Source organism: Puntigrus tetrazona, chromosome 9 (assembly GCF_018831695.1).
Source record: "Puntigrus tetrazona isolate hp1 chromosome 9, ASM1883169v1, whole genome shotgun sequence".
NCBI lineage: Eukaryota > Metazoa > Chordata > Actinopteri > Cypriniformes > Cyprinidae > Puntigrus > Puntigrus tetrazona.
The window spans coordinates 4,902,975-4,923,076 of record NC_056707.1 but is presented as its reverse complement, the minus strand read 5'-3'; the positions used below and the strand labels follow the sequence as shown (position 1 = coordinate 4,923,076).

General features: G+C 38.1%; 1 protein-coding gene across 8 annotated transcripts in view; it reads left to right on the top strand.

Moving 5' to 3' along the window:
* The first annotated feature begins 1,520 nt into the window (after positions 1–1,520).
* Positions 1,521–20,102, top strand: part of zmp:0000001200 (dedicator of cytokinesis protein 9) — a 51,365-nt gene continuing 32,783 nt past the window's right edge. For 5 of the 8 annotated variants that reach the window (XM_043248851.1, XM_043248850.1, XM_043248848.1 and 2 more), the window contains exons 1-9: positions 1,522–1,792; positions 5,705–5,821; positions 10,133–10,222; positions 13,012–13,094; positions 14,073–14,142; positions 17,553–17,648; positions 17,739–17,873; positions 19,596–19,770; positions 19,975–20,027. In XM_043248851.1, the coding sequence (XP_043104786.1) occupies positions 1,676–1,792; positions 5,705–5,821; positions 10,133–10,222; positions 13,012–13,094; positions 14,073–14,142; positions 17,553–17,648; positions 17,739–17,873; positions 19,596–19,770; positions 19,975–20,027 (936 nt within the window). In that variant the 5' untranslated portion in view covers positions 1,522–1,675. Of the gene's footprint in view, positions 1,793–5,704; positions 5,822–10,132; positions 10,223–13,011; positions 13,095–14,072; positions 14,143–17,552; positions 17,649–17,738; positions 17,874–19,595; positions 19,771–19,974; positions 20,028–20,102 lie in introns of all 8 variants that reach the window. The other 3 variants (XM_043248849.1, XM_043248845.1, XM_043248844.1) reach the window with 1 other exon arrangement.

Sequence of the window (20,102 nt, the reverse complement as noted above, 5' to 3'; positions counted from 1 at the left end):
TCTGTCACACACACACACACACACACACACACACACATTATCAGTGGATGAGGTACACAAATTGAGTGTAGTTACCCTAATACTGCACTAAAAGTATGAATGTTGCTTAATTTTGTGCACACACAGAGGATGTCCCAGTTCTTGATTCATTCTGAGTCAGACACAAACCCTGAATCACTGAGGTTTTGACGCAAGCACAGCTGTGGTTAAATTAGTTCAGTTCGCAAATGGATGGCTTATTGCAACGTTCAATCAATTCAACAGATTCTTTGCTCATTCACAAATCAGACATCCATGAGTTGATTTTTAGAGTGATAATTATGCTTTGGAATGTAGTAAAGTAAAAGTTTCCCAAAATGAATAGGTACTTGACTTGGCGCGTCACATTAGGTTTGTCTTTAGTGATTAAGAATCTTAAACTGATCTTTAATCTTTAAGCTGTTTCTTTGCATTCAGGCCTTATCTGAACAGTAAAGAGTGCTTCTAAGCTAAGAAAACCCTCTCTCAATCCTGCCTACAGGAAAGAACAATCACAAAGGCGTTATCTGACATCTCGCTCGTTTCTCCCAGACAACAATGAGTGAAAAAAAAAAAAATGGATTCGTCTCCTGAGAAACAGACTCTTCCTATAGTTCCTATAGAGACATCATACTGTAGTTATATTCTAGATTTTCAAATAACTTTTATTTTTTCATGTTTTTAATCTGATTGGATTTTTAGTCAGCACTAACGTAAATATATGGCACATAAACATAACACATTGTTCTTAAATATATAGATAATAGGGCAGTACACATACATATATTGTGTAAACAAAAAAGCTTTTATTTTGCATTATTTTAATTGCTTGACAGCACTAGTTAAGATTAGGGCATGCATAGTCTACTCCTATTACAGTGTCCTTTTTATATTTCATACAGTAATGTTGCCAGATTTGTAATGCTTTGTTTTATTTTTAGTTAACAATAACGACCCTACTTCAGTTATCAAGATGGCAAAGAATGGCCAACATTTCCAATTTATTTCTCCAAGACCGAATGATCTGATCTCTGCACGTTTATTGTCCAGCCTTATACTCTTTTTGTGGGGGATTCCTTTGAGGAATTCGAGGAGATCCATCTTAATGAAGCACTTAAAACGTGGCTTTCCTTTAAGAGGTTTATGGAGGAGCAGCGTCTGAGGGTGAAGCTTTCCTGTCGGGTGTCTGTCGTGGAATGTGTGTGTGTTTGTGTGAATACACACCGACTCATGGGGACTCGTATCACGGTGGTCCCCATGGCCAAAGAAGGTAATAAATCACTTTTTTTGATAACAGTCTGTACAGTATAAAAACCATTACGCCTATGGAGAGTGCCCACAAGGATAGCTGACCAGACTTGTGTGTGTGTGTGTGTCAGGACCCCCTGACTGGCGTGCAGGTGGATCCCGTGAGGCTGTCTGACGGGGGGGGGGAGGAACCAGCGAGCGGGTGTAGGAGGGGCGTCTCTCTCCGCTCGGAGCGTGAGCTGAGGCTTGCGTCCAGTGTGTGAGCGTGTGTGTTTTGGAGAGAGCAGCAGGCTGCTGGACATGCTGAGATCTGCCTGCCGTCTGGGATCTTGAGAGGAGCGCTGTGATTCGTGTCGCTCCGCAGGCGCACGGATGAGGAGAGCTTATCTGACAGAAAGGGTTTGTAGCCATGCAGGGCAAGACGGGGAAAGCGCCCAAGAAGGAGCTGGTGATCGAGTCTCCTCAGCAGTTTAAATATGTTCCTGTGCTGGAGGAAGAGCAGGACGGTGCTGGTCCTCAGGGGAAGGTCAGTGTCTGATCACAGATGCTTTCGCGTGAGAGAAGTGGAAGAGTAACTTTATGACAGTCAGGATGATTTTTATTTAATAACAACGAACATTACATTTATTACAGTATTCATCTTTTTTTAATGTTAGTTAATCACAATGCAGTCGTTCACTGTTAGTTCATTTGAATTCATAGTTTTAAAAAGCACAACTTCTGATTTTAATAATGCATTAGTAAATGCTGAAGAACTGTTCAATCATTGTCCTTGTTAGTTAACCAAGTTGTTAACTAAAAATTAACCAGTGAACCTTACCATACAGTGTATTTTTTATTTATTTTTTATGACCGTTGAAGTGAAAGTTAAGTTAAAACATAAAAACTTCATAAAAACAGAGGTGTGGTTGTGACTGAAGGATTGTTGATTATGCCCTTTGTTCCTACAATAGTGGCACAATGATGTCAGAAGATCATGCTATGATATATAAAATTGATATGCTTCTGTATGATACTGTATTCATATACTTTGGTATCTACACGGTACCTACACAGTGAAGTTTGGGGGAAAGTTTAAGCTCAATTTAAATGTAAGTATCCAGCAGTTAAAGACTTTTCGAATCCTTTTTAGCACTAGTTTTTGATTAAAATAAAGTTCTAGTTCAAGAGAACAACGTTGAAATATTTTGTAACACTGTAACTTCGGTGTCAATTTAATTAATTCTTGCTGAATATTAGCCAGGCCCACTTTATATTAGGCAACTGTTTTTAACTTTGATAATAAGAAGAAAAAAAATTCTTGAGCAGCAATTATAACATGATTTGCGAAGAACTGTGTGACATGAATGACATTTTAAGGTACTTAAATATGTTGACCAAATAAATGAACATAAGAAACATTTTAAAACTATTAAAAAAAGTGCACTGACCCCAAACTTTTAAACAATAGAGTTCAGGGATAGAATCACGGTGGTTCATAAGGGTTGAAGAAACGTCTCAAATGTCTCTTTCAGCATGATCGCAGGTTCACTTTGTCTGTCACACACACACACACACACACACACCCGACTGCCACTGCCCACATACTGTATCTTTCTCCTGTGTTTCTATTGCTGCACACACACAATAGAGCTGAGCTCAGCTTTCAGGCCGTTTGCTTTAAAGCGGAGAGTGCACTGCTCCTAAGAGAGAGATTAATGCGCTGAGATGATTCGTGTGGAGATCACACAAGCTTCCATCATCTCACACGTGCATGTCTTTCCCGATGTCGCTTTAGTCCAATATGTTCTGCTGTTCTACTGACTTATGAACTTTACTTTGGATGCAGTGTGCTGTGATTTGTGGGCCTGTTCTGTTCAGTTGGAGTGTGACTGGATATTTCAGAGCGCAGCAGTGTAAAGAAAAAACACACATTCACAGCTGTTCTATCAGACTGCTCTGTCACTGTGTGTGTGTGTGTGTGTTTCGATTGGTGCGCAGGTAAAATATTGAAAGTTTGCTTAGCTTGGACATTACAGGCATCTGTTGTGTCTAGATGCAGTTAGTCTTTAAATGCTACATTCTTAGTAGTATTTAGAGTAGTACAAACTCTTATAAAAAGCTATTTTTGTCCCTGAAATATCCCTGTACCAGGAATATCTCCCTGACAGGAGATTTTGTCAGAATGAGCCCACTTGGTACAAATGTGTGTACAGAATAAGTGCAGCCCCAGTAATAGATGCATTACTCTAATGCCATTTTGAACACAACACAACTGTGCAAACACTGTCCTATTCATGTTCCCAGAAATAAATACAGGTGTGTGTGTGTGTGTGTGTGTGTTTGCCATCTGTGTTTCTACACATGCTGTGAAATACTATACTCCATATATATATAACATTTAGCTTTTCTTTGTGTTTGTAATATGTACACACTTTCACAGTATGTTTATTAAGAAGTGAAATTAAATAATTGTGCCTCTACAAATGTACTTGCATCACAGGACCATTCAAAATACAATTAGTGATCGCCATTTTTAACTTGTTAATGTAAAAGCCACACTACTGTGAAACGGTCCCCGTCATTGACGCTACTGAAAAGTGAAAACACGTGAAAGTTGTCTGTCTGTGTAGGTCATTACTCTCTGAAATTGCTCTAGAACGAGTTAGTTTTGTGCAGTTAGTTTCATCAGCGATAATAAAATCACCTGTCAGTCATATGACTGTAAGTCAGGTATCTCATATATTTGTTAAAGATTAAACTGCTGAATGTTTGAAATGCGAATATTAACTCTCACATACACACATTTCATTTTACTGGACAGCGTTTCTCTGCTGTTTTCTTTGGAATCATTGGAAAAAAACAATAGACCCATTTTTGTTTGGACAACCTATTATGACCTCAAACCACTTTAACCATAGAGCATGATTTGTAAACTAACAATTTCAGTGTTCAGCTCTATATGTGAGTATTTTCTGCCGTAGTAAACTTGCTTGGTAGCTCACCCGGTAGAGCGCTGAAGTTGTGATGCAAAGCCCCGTAAAACACAAGTCATGATAAAAGAGCTCAAAAACTTGCAGAAACAAAATAAAATGACTTCTTTTAGCAAATATGTTTTTGTTGAGGCGGTACATAATTTTTTTAAATACCACAGCGTTAACAATTTAATGTCACTCATTGGATGTTTAATTTTCAGAACTAAATATGTATATTCATATTTTCAGCTGTTTCAGATGAAACTAAACACACGTTTAGCATTGCTCACTGGACACTTGGAAAATGTGCAAAAGCAATGTATTATCGTTTTGAAGATATGTCACCACGCGCACATGTTTCCAGTAAGCTTGGCTCACACTGATTGTTGAGAGTCTGCGTGCTCATGACACACACACACACACACACGCTGCTGGTTTTATGTGGTGTCTGGAGGCTTTAATCTGTCGTACAGTCTGTAGAGCTGGTGTTCTTTGGGTTTGGGTGAGATTCTGGTCTTTGATTGGTCTATCCAGTTATGATATCATCATCAAAAAACACAGTCTCCTTGGAGATCTGCATCTGAGGTCATTTTGCCAATATCACTCCCAGATGTGTGAGTGGACTGTGTTATCTCACTTAGTCTTATACACACACACACACACACACACACACACACACACACACACTCCACTCCCAGATTCCTCCTATGTCAGTGGAAACCTATTACTAGAATCCTCATCCAGCAATCATTTTCTTTAGAGATCTCGGATTTATTTTATTACAGAAAGAGTATTAGCAAAGTGAAAGTTTCTTTGACATTTTATTTAGATAATATATTCTCATTTAACACCGTTGCGTCTGTTTAGAAACGGGTATTATCTCAATGCAGTTTCTGAAGGTGCCTTAAGGTCTTAAGCTTGTGGTTTTCAAAAAGTAATATTTAGGAAATAATATTAACTTTCTTTTCTCTTCTAATTACTAAATGTGGCCCTGGAGCACACAATCTTAAGTAAAGTCTTATGTAGCATGGGTATATTTTTAGAAGTAGCCAAAAATACATTGTATGGGTCAGAATTATTTTTGCCAATCGTTAGGACATTAAGTAAAGGTCATGTTCCGTATTTTGTACTTTTTCGTACTGTACTGTATATATTCATATTTCTACTGCAAATATATCAAAACTTTTGATTAGTAATGTTCCTTGCTAAGGATTCATTTGGACAACTTTAAAGGTGATTTTATGAATATTTAACAGTACTTACAATATTTTACGCCCTCAGATTCCTAATTTTCCAAAAAATGGTATCTTTCCCAAATGTAGTCCTATCCTAGTAAACCATACATCAATGGGAAAACTGTTTATTCAGCTTTCATGTGTAAATCTCTGTTTTGAAAAACAGACCCTTATGGCTGGTTTTGTGGTCCAGGGTCCTATAACATATTGCAGTATCAGAATTCTGAATTAGTGCGTGTGTGTTTTTAGGTGAAGCCGCGTGTGGTGGAGCCTCTGGACTATGAGGGTGTGCTGGTGCAGAGGAAGACTCAGATCCTCAGCGATGGACTCAGGGACATGCTGCAGTTTCCTCTGGAGGATTTTCAGGTCAGATTATCCATGACTTTCCATTTAAATGTTTTTTTATTGTGGTCTTACCTAAAAATGTGAACAGTGATGGGCGGCTCTAAACGTCACTCTGATGTCCTTTCCTGTCTTAAAATGTGCTCACACTAAGCTTTAAATACTGCGACAGCTGGAATACATCACTCTCTCTTTTTACCTTGTCGAAAACAGCACTGTTCACAAGCCAGCCGTTTCGGTGCATGTCCCTTTAAATGCTAATGAGCTCTGCTCATCCCGCCCCTCTCCCTCCATTGGGTGACCTATTTCTCAAAAAAAAAGTTTGTTTATACATAGAGTTATGTGTCAACAACATATTTAATAATGTGTAAGTTGTAAAATACATGTTAAGTTGTCGTTTACCCAGAGCTGGGGAAACCGGTCCCAGATCCAGTGTTTACATTCGTCAGAACGTCAACCTACTGATGGCCCATGTGTCGTTGTCTCTGAGTATTCAACTCTTGACAGGAAGTAGCATTGAAATATGACGACACATTTTAGCTTTAAACTATGAACAATAAGAGCCACAGATCTCACGACACCAGGCTCTGTCCGTCCTGATCTATGATCGGGGCACACTGACACATTCCAGTGAGATCCTGACCGGCAGAGCAGATGTTCCCGGCCTCCTCTCTCTCAGCGTCTGGTGTTGTTTCTCCGAGTCACCGACTGTCTTCACACTCTACAGCTGGAGACATGGCTCTCAGGAAAAAAAGGTTCAAGGCTATCATACAATAAGCAAGTATAGTAAACAGCTGTCTTGACAGTCACAGCTGCGCACAGAGTCCACTTGACAGTACTAAATCCTCTAGAAAGCACACGGTTTCTGCTGTCCATAGACGTGCTACATCAGAACATCATCTCCTGCCCAACAGCAGCAACTCACCTTACTACACATTCAATTGGAATTTATTTATATTATTCTAAAAACTGTATGCAAAATGGACGCTGTACTCTGGCTTATGAATGTCAGTCAAATTATGCATATGATGCTGTATGTCACATGTCAATGACGACATGACAGACGCAGCAAAAGACGTGAACACGTTATGTGTGAACTAAGAAAGCTTTACAGAAATGCTCCTGGTAATCACTCTCAGGACGAGACGGCAAAAGTGGGTTTTTGACAGCGTGATGGTTAATTAGCCAGGCGGCAAAAGTTCACAGACTCATTTCCTGATTAAGATAACCCAGGATCTGAGATCACAGTGTACTGCTCTATCACCAGAGCACTTTAACTGCTCCAAGGGGACAGCCTTACATCCGTTTGCACCTAAATCTCAAAGGTAAGAATACATTTCGTTTTCTCACTAGAGTTATTTTACGCTTATTACTGCCAATACACAGGTAGTTCACGCAAACCTCAATCCAAACTCCTTAATATTCGGAGCACAAATTAAGATATTTTTGATTAAATCAAACTGTGAGGACAGTCCATGCAACTTCAACTGAAAAAATAAATAAATAAATAATGCCTTTTCTTTTTTTGTGACACGGAAAAGAAAAAATTGCTGAAAAATTAATGTTTACATTTTTTTTTTTCACACAAAAATTTGTGTTGCTAAGATGAACAAAGATTTTATAAGTCTAAGTTATGACTTTAGGGTAAGTAGTCTTAATGACTGAATTTTCGTTTTTTGGTGAACTTCCTTTAACACATGCCACCATGGCATAATATTTTAGCAGATATGTAAGAAACATGCAATATTAACATACTTGTTTATCTGAAAAACAATGCTAAAGTCAGTTTTTGTCTTTTGTGTTCCGGGCCAGAATGTCGGCCTCTTTTGGTTTGTGAAACCCGCTCGCTGTCAGTTTATCCATTTGTATTTCAGCCCCCGGGTTGCCAGTTGGGGGAAAATACATTTCATTTCTCGTCATGTGGGCTCGTTGCTGTTGGTGTGGTCAATCTGGCAACCTGTATGTGCTTTAAGTCTGTGAAGAAGGGGCCTGGTTAAAAAAAAAAAAAAAAAAAAAAAAAACCCTCTCTAATATTTTGAATTTTGGACTGCAATACCTAGTTCAACCACTAGTTGATAATCCTGCCTTTAACCTGAGATTTAATTTTGGCATTTTCCATCTCCATTCTGATAACTTTCTCAAATGAGAGTGATATGTATGTCTTCACAAGGCTATTTGTGCAAATAAATAATCTGCAAATAAACATTTTAAATGGCAGTAATAAATCAGAAAATGAATCTAGACAATGTTGTTAGCGTTTGTAAAGGTTCGTATTTATGATTTATTACTGATTGAATGTATTGCCGTGACACTGCTTTGCCTGATTGTTCCTCTACAGACCAACATGTTTACCATCTTAAAGTTCCTGACGCGCCGCTAATCTGCTAATCTCGGAACATCAGACGTGCCTTTGTGAGCTTGCCTTGCCTTGAACCTGTGACCTTTTAGGTTACGACACAGGTCTTCAAAGCACTGCCTGTATCTTCATTAGCTCGTAAAGTTTCGGCTCCTGGATGACTACGACCAGTCATACTCCTCTCCTCTCACCCTCTGCGATTAGCATCTTTTCAGGAGGAAGTGAGGGCTTCAGGAAAGGAAGTTTGGGAACAGGAGGACTCTATTGTGTGTTTTTTCTTTGGAATGCTATTACCGCCATTTTCCGCTGGTTCTGAGACCCACTGACCCTGGTGACATAGACAGTTTCCTTCTAAATATAACAAGAGCATTAGTGGTAAACAGACTATTTATACATTTCATCTCAGTGGACTTTGTTGGCATTTTTCATTTGGCATAAATGAAAAAAGGAAGCAAAAGATTAATTGGCCACCAAAAATTAATTGGAATATGAATGTTTGATTATTAGCTGTGTTGTATTATATAACTGATATAGAATTATAGTTTGACAGTTTGACATTTTAGTATTCATTTGTATTCTTTTTATTTTATAAGTTTAATTAATTATACATTTTATATAAGTTTTATTAATTTTGTTGTTTGATATTTTTATTAGTTAATTTTTAAAAATGTCTATATAGCTTTTAGTTTTAGTTTTTAGGTTAGTTATTCACGTAAGTTGAACAAAAATCAGAAATGTTGCCTGATTCAATTATTTTCGGTATATATTTTGTTTCAAATAATGAAATAATTTTTAATGGTTTTAGTTTTTGTTAAATGGTTATTAGTAATTGGCAGGTTAATTTTCTTGAAATGCTACTGTGTGAGAATGCATTCTTATTGGTTAAACAGAAGTTTGTGCAGCACACTGATTAGCTGTTTGCTGGAGGTTAATTTGGTAGTTTAGCATTCATCTCACATGTGCTTGAATTATTGACTCCCTTTCAGTGGAGAAAGATGCTTTTTGCAGTCAGTTTTTTCAGTTATCTACAGTCAAATGAGTCATGCAAACCAGCCAAAGCTTGACCTCTTTCATGCTGTTATTGGCCGGTTGGATGGAGTTTGTGTGTTTATAAGAACTGAACCTTTCTGTGTGAGTCCTGTCTGGGGTTTTTTTTTCTGTGAAACTGGGTTCGAGCTCATCCCGCCACTCTGTTTGTCCGGTTTCTTTAACAAGAAAACTCCCACTCTGCTGGAGATATACAGAACAAAAGTCATTCTTTTCAAAGTCATACTGAAACTGCGGATTTATTTGCATGAACAAAGAAAGTTTCAGTGTCAGTCATGAGACAAATTTGATTCATGCTGATGTGTAAGATGAATTAAAATGTATTTTTAAGATGAATTAAAATGATGGTTCACCAGTGTTTGAGGTTATTTAATTTACACCTTAAACTCATTAAATATCTGGGGACTGTCGCTAAAAGTTAATGCTCTATCGTGTTGGAAATATGCCCTACACCAAATCCAACCCTAATACCCCATAATGTTGCACGACTGAAATAAAAACACATTTGTCGATGTACCCGTGTCATTTCAACTTCCTTTTACGCAGGATTGAACTGTTTTGGCGAACTTTAGTTACACGGGATTCAAACCTGAGCTCCACATCTCTCAACTAACTCACACTTATTAATCAAGATGCTGTACATTTGTGTGAAAAGGAATAAAAGGTTTTGGAACTGCGGTGATATGTACTTGTTGGTACGTATCATGCCGTGGGACGAGGTCGGTAAATCGACACGCTGCCCCAACACTAACCCAATCAGACCTCAAGACATCACCCGGGATGTGGCCGTAACCAATCAGACCAAAAAGAAACATGCGATTCATCGTTTTCCGGATCGATCACTGTTGTAACTTCTAAATACTCGTGTCTGGTCCTCATTATGTGATTACAGCTTGTATAGATTTGATTATAACGGTGTTTTTCTTCTGCAGGTGTGTACACTGCCACGACAGATCCGGACGTTCTACCCCTCCATTCCTCCACATGCACTGAGAGAAGCACAGAGTCTGTTTGTACAAGAGGTAAAACACACACACTTCAGAGCACTTCTTTTGAATCCTTAACTCTACGGTCTCTTTGACTTATCCTCTCGGTCGTGTTTAATACAGAAAAAGCACAGCTCCTATTGTTCTTTAACAGTATTCGAACATTTGACATCCTCACACATACTTACTGCACTCTGAGGATTTCCTCTGTTGCTTACAGAGAGGACTTTGTCCGAGATTGACCTTCATTTCACGTAACGCACTCACTCCTAGCTGCGAGGAGAATAGTGCTCCATTGTTCTGCACATATTCCCAATTCTTTATAAGACTCGCTGCCGGATAGGTATAAACTCATGGGATACTCCCCAACTATTTGAGCATAGACGCACACACAAACGCACTGATGTTACTGGCAGACTCGTGGCTGCTCTCCAGTCGAATATATTCAACAGATGGTTTAATGTGAGCTTTCAAAAGCTAGTGAGCTTCACCTCCGTCTGCTGTGTACACAAGAGAAGCCGCCTTCAAAAGGGATGCCTAATAAAATACATATATCATTGACATTTCCCCTTACACCTTTTGTCATGTTAAGTCCATAAAGCCTGACATATAAATAGTCAGATACGTAAAGATGTTTGTCTTGGCATTTTAGCGTATGCGTGTATGTTTTTAATACATCAGGCTCGGTATAAAACACCTCAGTTTTGGTAGATTGTAACGTAAAACTGTAGCAGACTACTTGCATAAAATGCATTTAAATATCAGTTGTCGCTGATATTTATAAAATAAATGGTTTTTAAATGCTTGGTTTTACTGTCAAAGCCCTGCAGATTTTACAATACAATGATCATTAAGAGATGAACACACAAAAAATAGTCAAAAGCCTGATGGATCATATCAAATTGTTTGTTTAATACACTCTGCGTGACTAAATGTTATCCAATGGCTAATATATTCTTGTGTTTTGTTGTGATTTGAAGGCAAAGTATAACAATAGAATGGATATATATTTACTCACTTTAAGAACTGCCGGGTTCTCTGATTATCATTAGTTTTCAGCAAATTTATTTTGCGCTAATGCAGGCAGCGTGATTAATATTCATTAACCCATCAGCTCATTAATTGTTTGTGCGTTTTATATTGTTATTAGTAATAGAATTTCTATTACTATCAGTATGGTTTAAAAGAAAAATTGTCTTAGGTAGGGACTTTAATGAGCTACATCCCGGGTTGGTGACATCACAAACCTAGAAATTTACATAACCCGGCCCTGGTTTACCCAAAATACACGCTTGGAAAATATTCTGGACAACAAAGTAGGTGATGTCCACTTCTTAAATTAAAGTATACAGCTGACTAAGAAAAAAAAGGAATGTATGTGAGCATTAGGTCTGTGCATTTAGTCTTAAAGAGACGGTAGCCTAGAAATACTTACTTCTGTTTGGTGTGCTAATCAAACAACACCACAGCTTTAATAAAGGTTAATCTGTATTTAATTTATGCAGTAAGCATTAAATGGAGACTCAAGCTGCTTCAGTCCAGTAGATGCTCGTCTTGTGTAATATTACTAACAATTAAGAGTTTATTTTTATGTTTAATTTAATAATCATGAAATATTTTACATTTTGACCATTACAATTGTATTAAAGGCATTTGTCTTACAAAAAAAGGTGTAAGCTATCAGTCAGACGACAGAAGGCATGTATGCTTCCCTAGAATTTGGTCAAACATGAGGCATATATTTTTCTGTGACTCTTTTGTAGTGAATCTTTGATGCCTAAAATGTTGGATTGTTCGAGTATACGGGAGCGTGCTTTTTAACATTCACCATCAGCTTTATGCAAATATTGTGCTGATGTTGTGTGTTTAAATATTGAGTGGTTTCACTTTTGGTTTTTTGTTTTTGATCTATGCAAAAAAAACACACACATTTGCCTTTGAGAAATGGGTTTTCCTGCCCCTGCCTTTCATCTCCTTTCTGCTCTTCCTAAAAAAATCAGATTGGACGGAGAGCAAAGGATCGAGGAAATAAATGAGGTCTTTTTGAGCACAGGTTGACTTTGCATAAAACGGTGACTCAAAAATAGTAATGCTGTTGCATTTCCTTTCCTGTCAGAAAGCAGAAAAGCAGTCAAGGATGTGGTTTCAGATCATTTGAGCTGTGGTGCTCAGGTTTGAATCCAGTTTGCGAATCGTTCGGATCTTATTTCACCCTCCTTAAATAGTTTCCACTATTTTATTTTAGGTAACATTCAAATTGTAATTCGCTAACATGCATATTAATACATTATAAGTGCCCAAATTAAAGTCGTTGTCATTGATGTTGTATCATTAAGGGATAATGTCATGTTGGTCCAAATCCATAAAAGCTTTGTTAGTCCTTGAAACACAATTTAAAATCCGAGAGGCTTGTCAATGTCCCATTGAGTGCCAAACAATTACGACTGTCAAGGTCCAGAAAAGTCCGAAAGACCTCGTCTGAATGCTCCATCTGCCATCAGTGGTTCAACCGTAACATTATGAAGCTACTAGAATATTTTTTGTACAGAAAGAAAACAAAAATAATGACTTAATTCAAACTTCACTTTAGCGCCATTTTGGAGTCCCCCTTCAATGCATAGCTATCATAACACGTTGCAGTTCAGAAATGAACCCACGTCTGCCGCTTGAGCGCCACAGCTGCTGGATCTCAGGTCTAATTCACCTTAGCAAACTTTTACAAATTCACCCTTTTAGTGAAAAGAGTTTGTGTGAATACTTGTGTAGAGTTGCATATGCCAAAGGTAATGCTAATGACGTTAATGATGTTATTGCTATTGTTACAGTGCATCAAGTCTTACATCTCCGACTGGCATGTGGTCAACTACAAATATGAGGATTATTCCGGTGACTTCCGTCAGCTTCCCAAGTAAGATCCTCAGTTAGAGCGAGGCATGTTGCAGCCTGTGTGACTGATTATAGCCGCGGGGACAGAGGACTGCAAGGGATCATTGTTACACTGTCCTCCTAGGCTGCAATATGCTCGTATGTGCGTGTGAGCGAGCGCGCGTGTGTGATTGTCAGCTCTTGGAAAGGTGTTTGGGTTGGCGAGAGCAGGAAATGTGTCATGCCGGGTAACAATAGAGCAGAGGAACGCTGAGTGAGGTCATCATCTCCACACTGCCACATATACACTTACAGAACCTTTAACTGTTTCAATGGCCATCTGTTTTTTCATTGTTTAATGAGACAAAGTTCAGCAGGATGAGAGTGCAGCCAAGAGCTGATTATCTGGAGAAAGAAACATAAAAACTTTCATTAAAAAGTCATTACCAATGATTATATAAAGCTAAACGGATAGATTATGTAGACGGGAACATAAATTAAATATGTTCCAAACAAACTAATTAGGATGCAAAATAGATCACAGATATAAATAACTTTTGTCAGTAAGTCAGTTTAATTTTTTATGGATGCTACTGTTCAATTAATTGATAAAAAATACAGTAAAGACTGCTACAGTGTGAAATATTATTTAAAGTAAATTTTTTTTGTTAATATTTACATTTTTAAAATATAAATGTATTGCTGCGATCAAAAGCTAAATTTTCCAGTCTTAAGTTTCACATAATCTTTCAGAAATCTTTTAATATGCTGATTTGCTGCACAAGAAACATTATTATTATTATTATTATCAGTATTGAAACAGTCGAGCTAATTAATATTTTTGTGGAAAACAACACTTTTTTTCAGGATTCTTTGAAAGGGCAGACAAAGAACAGCATTTATTTGAAATAAAAATCCATTTAATGAACCTGCGCTGATGTTAAAGCATTGATTACTTTAAAGAGTACTTTTGAGCGACAATCTAAGTGCTGTTTTTCATTTGTGTTTGTTTTGTACACAGCAAAGTGTCCAGACCTGATAATTTGGCCCAGCATGTCTTTGAGGTGGATGAAGACGCAGATAAAGATGAGGTAAATCAAATTCACACACAAACACACCTTGCAGTGCTGTGACACTCTTATTAAACATCTTTAGGCAATCTCAAGGGATGTTTTCCTCTATAAATGCATCCTACAAGTTGACAGATGCTAAATACATTGTCTCCTAAACCACCTCAACACAAATCCCGCCCTGCAGCCAGTTTCATTGGATAAGGTTAGAATTGGTTGTAGCATAGCATAGTAATCAACTCAACACAACATGACCAAGGAGTGGAGTTAGTGCTGAACTGGTTTGGGGAAAACCACACTAAAAGCATGCGCTTTAATCATAGGCTCATAGTTTTGAGTATGAAGTACGTTAGTATTAGGACATACTGTACTAACACTTCATAAAACTTCATCTTGATAGCACAGAGCCCTTGGTCTTGTAATGAAATACTTTCCATTTGTGTACAACTCAATTTATCCAGAACTCCTTTTTATTGCGAAAGGAATAGTAGGCAGCATTACTTTAAAGTCAGTCGGGTCAATTTAGGATAATATGTAACTATGGTGGACAAAACTAGTCGTGTTCCATCAAGATATTTTAAACATTTCCTACCATAAATAAATCAAAACTTAATTTGATTAGTAATATGCATTAAGTACTTCATTTGGACAACTTGAAAGGATTTTAGTTTTTTTTTTGCACCCTCAGATTTTCAAATAGTTGCATCTCAGCCAATAATTGTCCTGTCCTAACGAACCATACATCAATGGGAAACTTTATTCAGCTTTCAGATGATGTATAAATCTCAGTTTCATAGAGTTTCCCCCATGCTGGTGTTGTGGTCCAGGGTCACAAATGTAAACTGGACTACAGCCAGGCTCTATGAGTGGCTCAGACTTCCAGGTTTTCCCAGAATGCACATAATCAAATCCAATGACCTGACATCAGACCTTCAGCCTTACCCTTCCCAGAATTCTTCTTTCCATGAAGGCTGCCCACATACTTAATTCTACCAATCAGCCTCCCACTCGAGACTGAGTCGTGTTTCTTATTTTAGCCCAAATTCGCACAGGTCGACAGACTGATATGTAACTCGGGTCGTAGGTTTGAGGAATGCAGTATAATTATTATGCTAAGTTTTGGCCTGTACCGTGGACTATGAATAACGCCAAGTTCCAGTTAGACTCATTTGTCTAATTTGGTCGCTGATTGATTGCTCGTATTAGTTAGTGTGGTAATGAGTGTGTTTTGGCATCATAACATCATAACAGCTTGCTACATTTGGATTTTACTTGCTGATGTTACTGGTGCTCATCTTTACACTCATACAAACAAATCCTTAAGTGTTAAATAAAAGATTTAAAATCCAACAGACTTGTATTAAAGGAAACACTGTAAAATCTTGTAAAAACACTACAAAAACTGTTAGTAGGTTAACAGTAAGTTCCTGTACTATATACAGAGAAAAAATGTAAAACGTCTAACCAAACATTGCATGCCATTTTACAGTAAAAAGCTGGGAACTGAACAGTTTTTAGAAGTAAATAGAACAAATCAATAAGTCAAAAACTGAACTGACATTTCCAGAATTCCCTGCATGGTACGCTACAATTAATTCATATTTTTTAATAGTTTTTTTATCAGTTATGTACATTTAAGTGTTATGTTTGTTACCATGATTGGTTGAATTTATTGGATTAAGTTACATTTTTCATGTTTGTAAATTACAGTTTTATGCAGTTTGGGGTGTAAACGTGTTTATATAGTTTTCTGCATTTTTTTTACAGAATTATTCTAGCAACCATGGGCTGCCAAATGTTTTCTGTAAAAGCTACAGATTAGTTATTTTTTTACATTGATGACCATGCAATATATAGAGAGATGGGAGAGAAGTTGTTACCTAATTTGCAAATTAAATTTCATGGCGTTTCAACACAACGTCTAATCGTGAATTTGAAGCTCATTGAAGGTAAACATCAGTTTACGCTGCTCACATTTCCCTCAGAAAACATTCAACTGTAGATTTCACTGAAGTCTCTTTGCTAAAACAGTTCACGAGGGCTTGGAGTGTACAAGACTGTCCAGTCACTCTGACTGGGTTTTGATATCTGCTGGCTGGAAGGCTCAGATAGTGTGTGTTTGTGGAGAAAACGCAGCTCTGTGAGGTCTACGAAGCATCCAGACTCCCTCTGCCCACCCACACAATCACAGCACAAGCATTTCATCTGTCAAACGCTGTTGTGCGGGTGGTTTGTTTGTATCTGCAGAGTGTCAAGATTATAGTGATGGGGAGCGTTTAGCTGGCGATCAGAGACAAACTGACCCTTTGTACTAAGGTTTACCCTTCTATTGTTCTTAAAGGATCCTTCAGGCCAGCGCTCTCCTCATCTACACCTTGGAGTGTGAGGTCTGACATACACCAGCATGTCTAGGCTGGTTAGTGCTACTATAGTGGTATAATATTGTCACCAGCAGAACTGCTAACTTTTATAATTGTTGCCTCAAGTCCCTCTGGTTCAGCTTGGTTAAAAGCTTGGGGAAATGACTTATGCATATAGTATTTTAATGCATCTTTTCTCCAAAACTGTGAATTTGGTTTCTTGGAAAGAAATACCAGCAAGATCAATTATAATCTGCATAATGTGTGCTAGTAGCGAGGGTATGTTGAAGGAGTGGACCATCATACTTGATTATACAAAATAAAGGGCATGAATTATACAAAATTGGCAACTTGTTAAATGTGTCTTATATAGCAGGCACTTTGACAGATCTGGAAAAGAAATAAACCTCATGTCTGTTTTCTCTGAGGACCTTGTGTCACTGTTACAGGTGATCCAACATTTGAGGTTTTCATTCGGTGTACTGTCACCTTCACATAATGGCATAGTCAAAACAATGAAATCGCAATAAAAGGAAGCAAGAAAACTGAGCAAAACAAAACCAGACTCTCTTATGTTTGAGCTTTTTTGTCTTGATTCCAGATCTGCTCACTCTGATCGGTTACGCAGCCAACGTCATGCATCCCGGGATGATTTTTACTAGAAAAGACTGACTATCTGTCAGATAAAATTGTGAATTATGAACAGGATGACGCTCAAACAACAGGGTTTGATTGGCCTGGGATGATATTGCTTTGTTTTTTATCAGGTTAGAGGGACTAGGTGGAGTAAAATAGAGTCATGAAGACCTCGTTTTCTCTTGTTGCACAATTTAAGGGAGAGCTGATTCATACCGATGAGCAATTTGTACTTCTCTAGGTGTTCAGAGACAATATGTGAGTGTCCAGAAGACAGTGTTGTCAGAGGTTCTGTTGAATCAGGTTTATCTGATTCTGTTCTTTCTCTCTTTACTTGACTCCCACTTTGTTCAACTACAAGATCAAACAGACAACTTTTGGACTGTCATCACAAAACTATTTCTTGTTTGTGTGTGTGTGTGTGTGTGTGTTAAGGACACTGCCTCTCTTGGCTCCCAGAAGGGTGGTCTCATTAAACAGGGCTGGCTACATAAGGGCAACATGAACAGCGCCATCAGCGTCACCATGAGGGTGAGACTCTTCATTCCTGAGGAGATGTTATGGCTATGCACGTGTTTTGTTTTTCATGTCTCATTTACACTGGTCTTTTTTTCCACACAGTCGTTCAAAAGAAGGTATTTCCACCTGACGCAGCTGGGCGATGGCTCGTATAATCTCAACTTCTACAAGGATGAGAAGATCAACAAAGAACCCAAAGGAACCATCTTCCTGGACTCTTGTATGGGAGTGGTGCAGGTGTGCAGACATGCTGCAATGTTCACAACACAGGCCTCATTTTATCGTATTCACAAATCGGCAACGTATTGATTCACATTTCAATAGATAGCATATTTTAAATATATTTCAGTTGACTATTAATGCTTGTCAGTATATTCACTTTAACCATATATTTTAATAGACAATAGTAGTAATTGTTAAAAAGCTGAGTCCTTAGCCATCTAAAAACACATCTCCATCTAAAAACACAAAAATGTCACTTTTAGACGCTGCTTGTTTAAAACATCTTTTGTATTCTATCTGTTTTCTTTCTATTAATTATACAATTAACCAAAGCAAAAAAGGCCTCCAACACTGTAGCTTGCGCTATTCTTTATCTATTCTGTCTGTTTTCATTTTATTTATTAAAAAAAAAACTTTCCATGTATAATGTGTTAAGATAACTGGGACTTGTTATAGCACTTGCATGTCTTTACGTATTTTGTTGATTTTGATTGCTTCCTTTGTCTGCATTTGTAAGTCGCTTTGGACAAAAGCTTCTGCTAAATGACTAAATGTAACATAAATGAATAAATTGCGTATAGAGACATATTAAAGTCCTTATTTAACATTTAGGTTCAGAAAAAATGTAAACTTACAATTGCAATTAGCATGCCTGAAAACATTACATTCAGTGCAGACTTGAGTATATTATTTCCATAATAAGTATGGAGCATGATGGGAAAGCAAAGAAAGGAGAGAGATGAAATGGCTCTCCTCCCTGTGTTTTGATAATTGATAAGCATTCTCTCTGGGAGTGTATTTTCCACATACACTCCCAAAATAAAGTGCTGCGCCCACGCCGGCCCCCAAGCTATTTTAGTATGGTATTTTCTGGAACCTGTGGCCGTAATCACTCATAGGTATGGTCAGGGAACCAGCATCACGCCCTACGTGTGTTGTTTTGTCTCTAATGAGATGTGTCCGTTTAATTAGCCCTCTTCCTTTGACCTCTTGACACGCCCCTCACCCGTCTGCCTCTGTACTGGGTTAGAAGAGGGAACTTATAACAACAGGTTCACTAAAGCTAAAGCCATAAAAACCTCGAATAAAATAAATATTAGCTTTTCCGTCATTCTCAGTTTCTTGATAGTAAAATAATTTAAATTAGTAATGAATAATAAAACTGAAATAAATGATAAATAAAATAAAATATATATATATATATACATACTGTATACAGTACTGCATTGCTGAGTTATTTTTCCTGTACTGTATATTTACTGTCTTTCTCTATGATTTCATACAATTCATCCACTGAGATTCCACTCTTAGTGCAACAGTGAAGTAGATCTGATCTCAGTGCATTCTGTGTGGCTAACATACACAGCTCTGCCAGCTGAGCAAGCAGCTGTGAGGAGCTTCACGGGAGAAATCCCCGACTGCTGAGGGTCAAAAGTTTGATTCCTGCACTTTTCTCTGGTTGTCTTTGCCTGACCAGGTGACCTTGCTCTTATGTTTTTAAACCCATCCCTTTAAAGACACTTAACCCCTCTGTAAGATCTGCCCTGGGCCGGGTTGGGAATCTGTCATCCTCCGTATGGAAATCATCTCATTTCCTTCCCAGGCTTCTGGAAAGGTTCTGCAACACTTGAAGTTGTGCAAATGATAATCTGGTTCTTGGACATGACACGCATGAAAAGTCTTGGTTGCAGCGAGAGAGATGTTAGAGATGTTTTTTTCTTTTGTTTATGTGTGCAGAACAACCGTGTGCGGAGGTTTGCGTTCGAGCTGAAGATGCAGGATAAGAGTGGCTACGTTCTGGCCGCTGACTCTGAGAGCGAGATGGAAGACTGGATCAGCACCCTCAACAAAATCCTCAACAGCAGCTTTGAGCTCGCCATGCAGGACAAGAGGAACGGAGACTTGCACGATGGTGTGTGTGTGTGTGTGTACAGATTATCAAGAACCCTTAGTCATCTGTTCCTTTTAGACACATTTATATGTACATTCCTGAAGCAAACCACTCTGACCTCCACACATGGGAGTGACTGTATACACAATGACAAAGAGACATGACTGTGTCCCTCAGAGAGGTTACTGTGGGGTCTAATGACTTTCTTCTGTCTGTCTGTTGTAGATGATGAACAGTCGAAAAGCGATCACTCCTCCAGCAGTATGGACAGTTTTCAGGTAGGTGGCACTTGTCCGATTTGACCCTTGAGTGTGAGAGAAACTCAAATCTGACTGAACAGAAACCATCACACC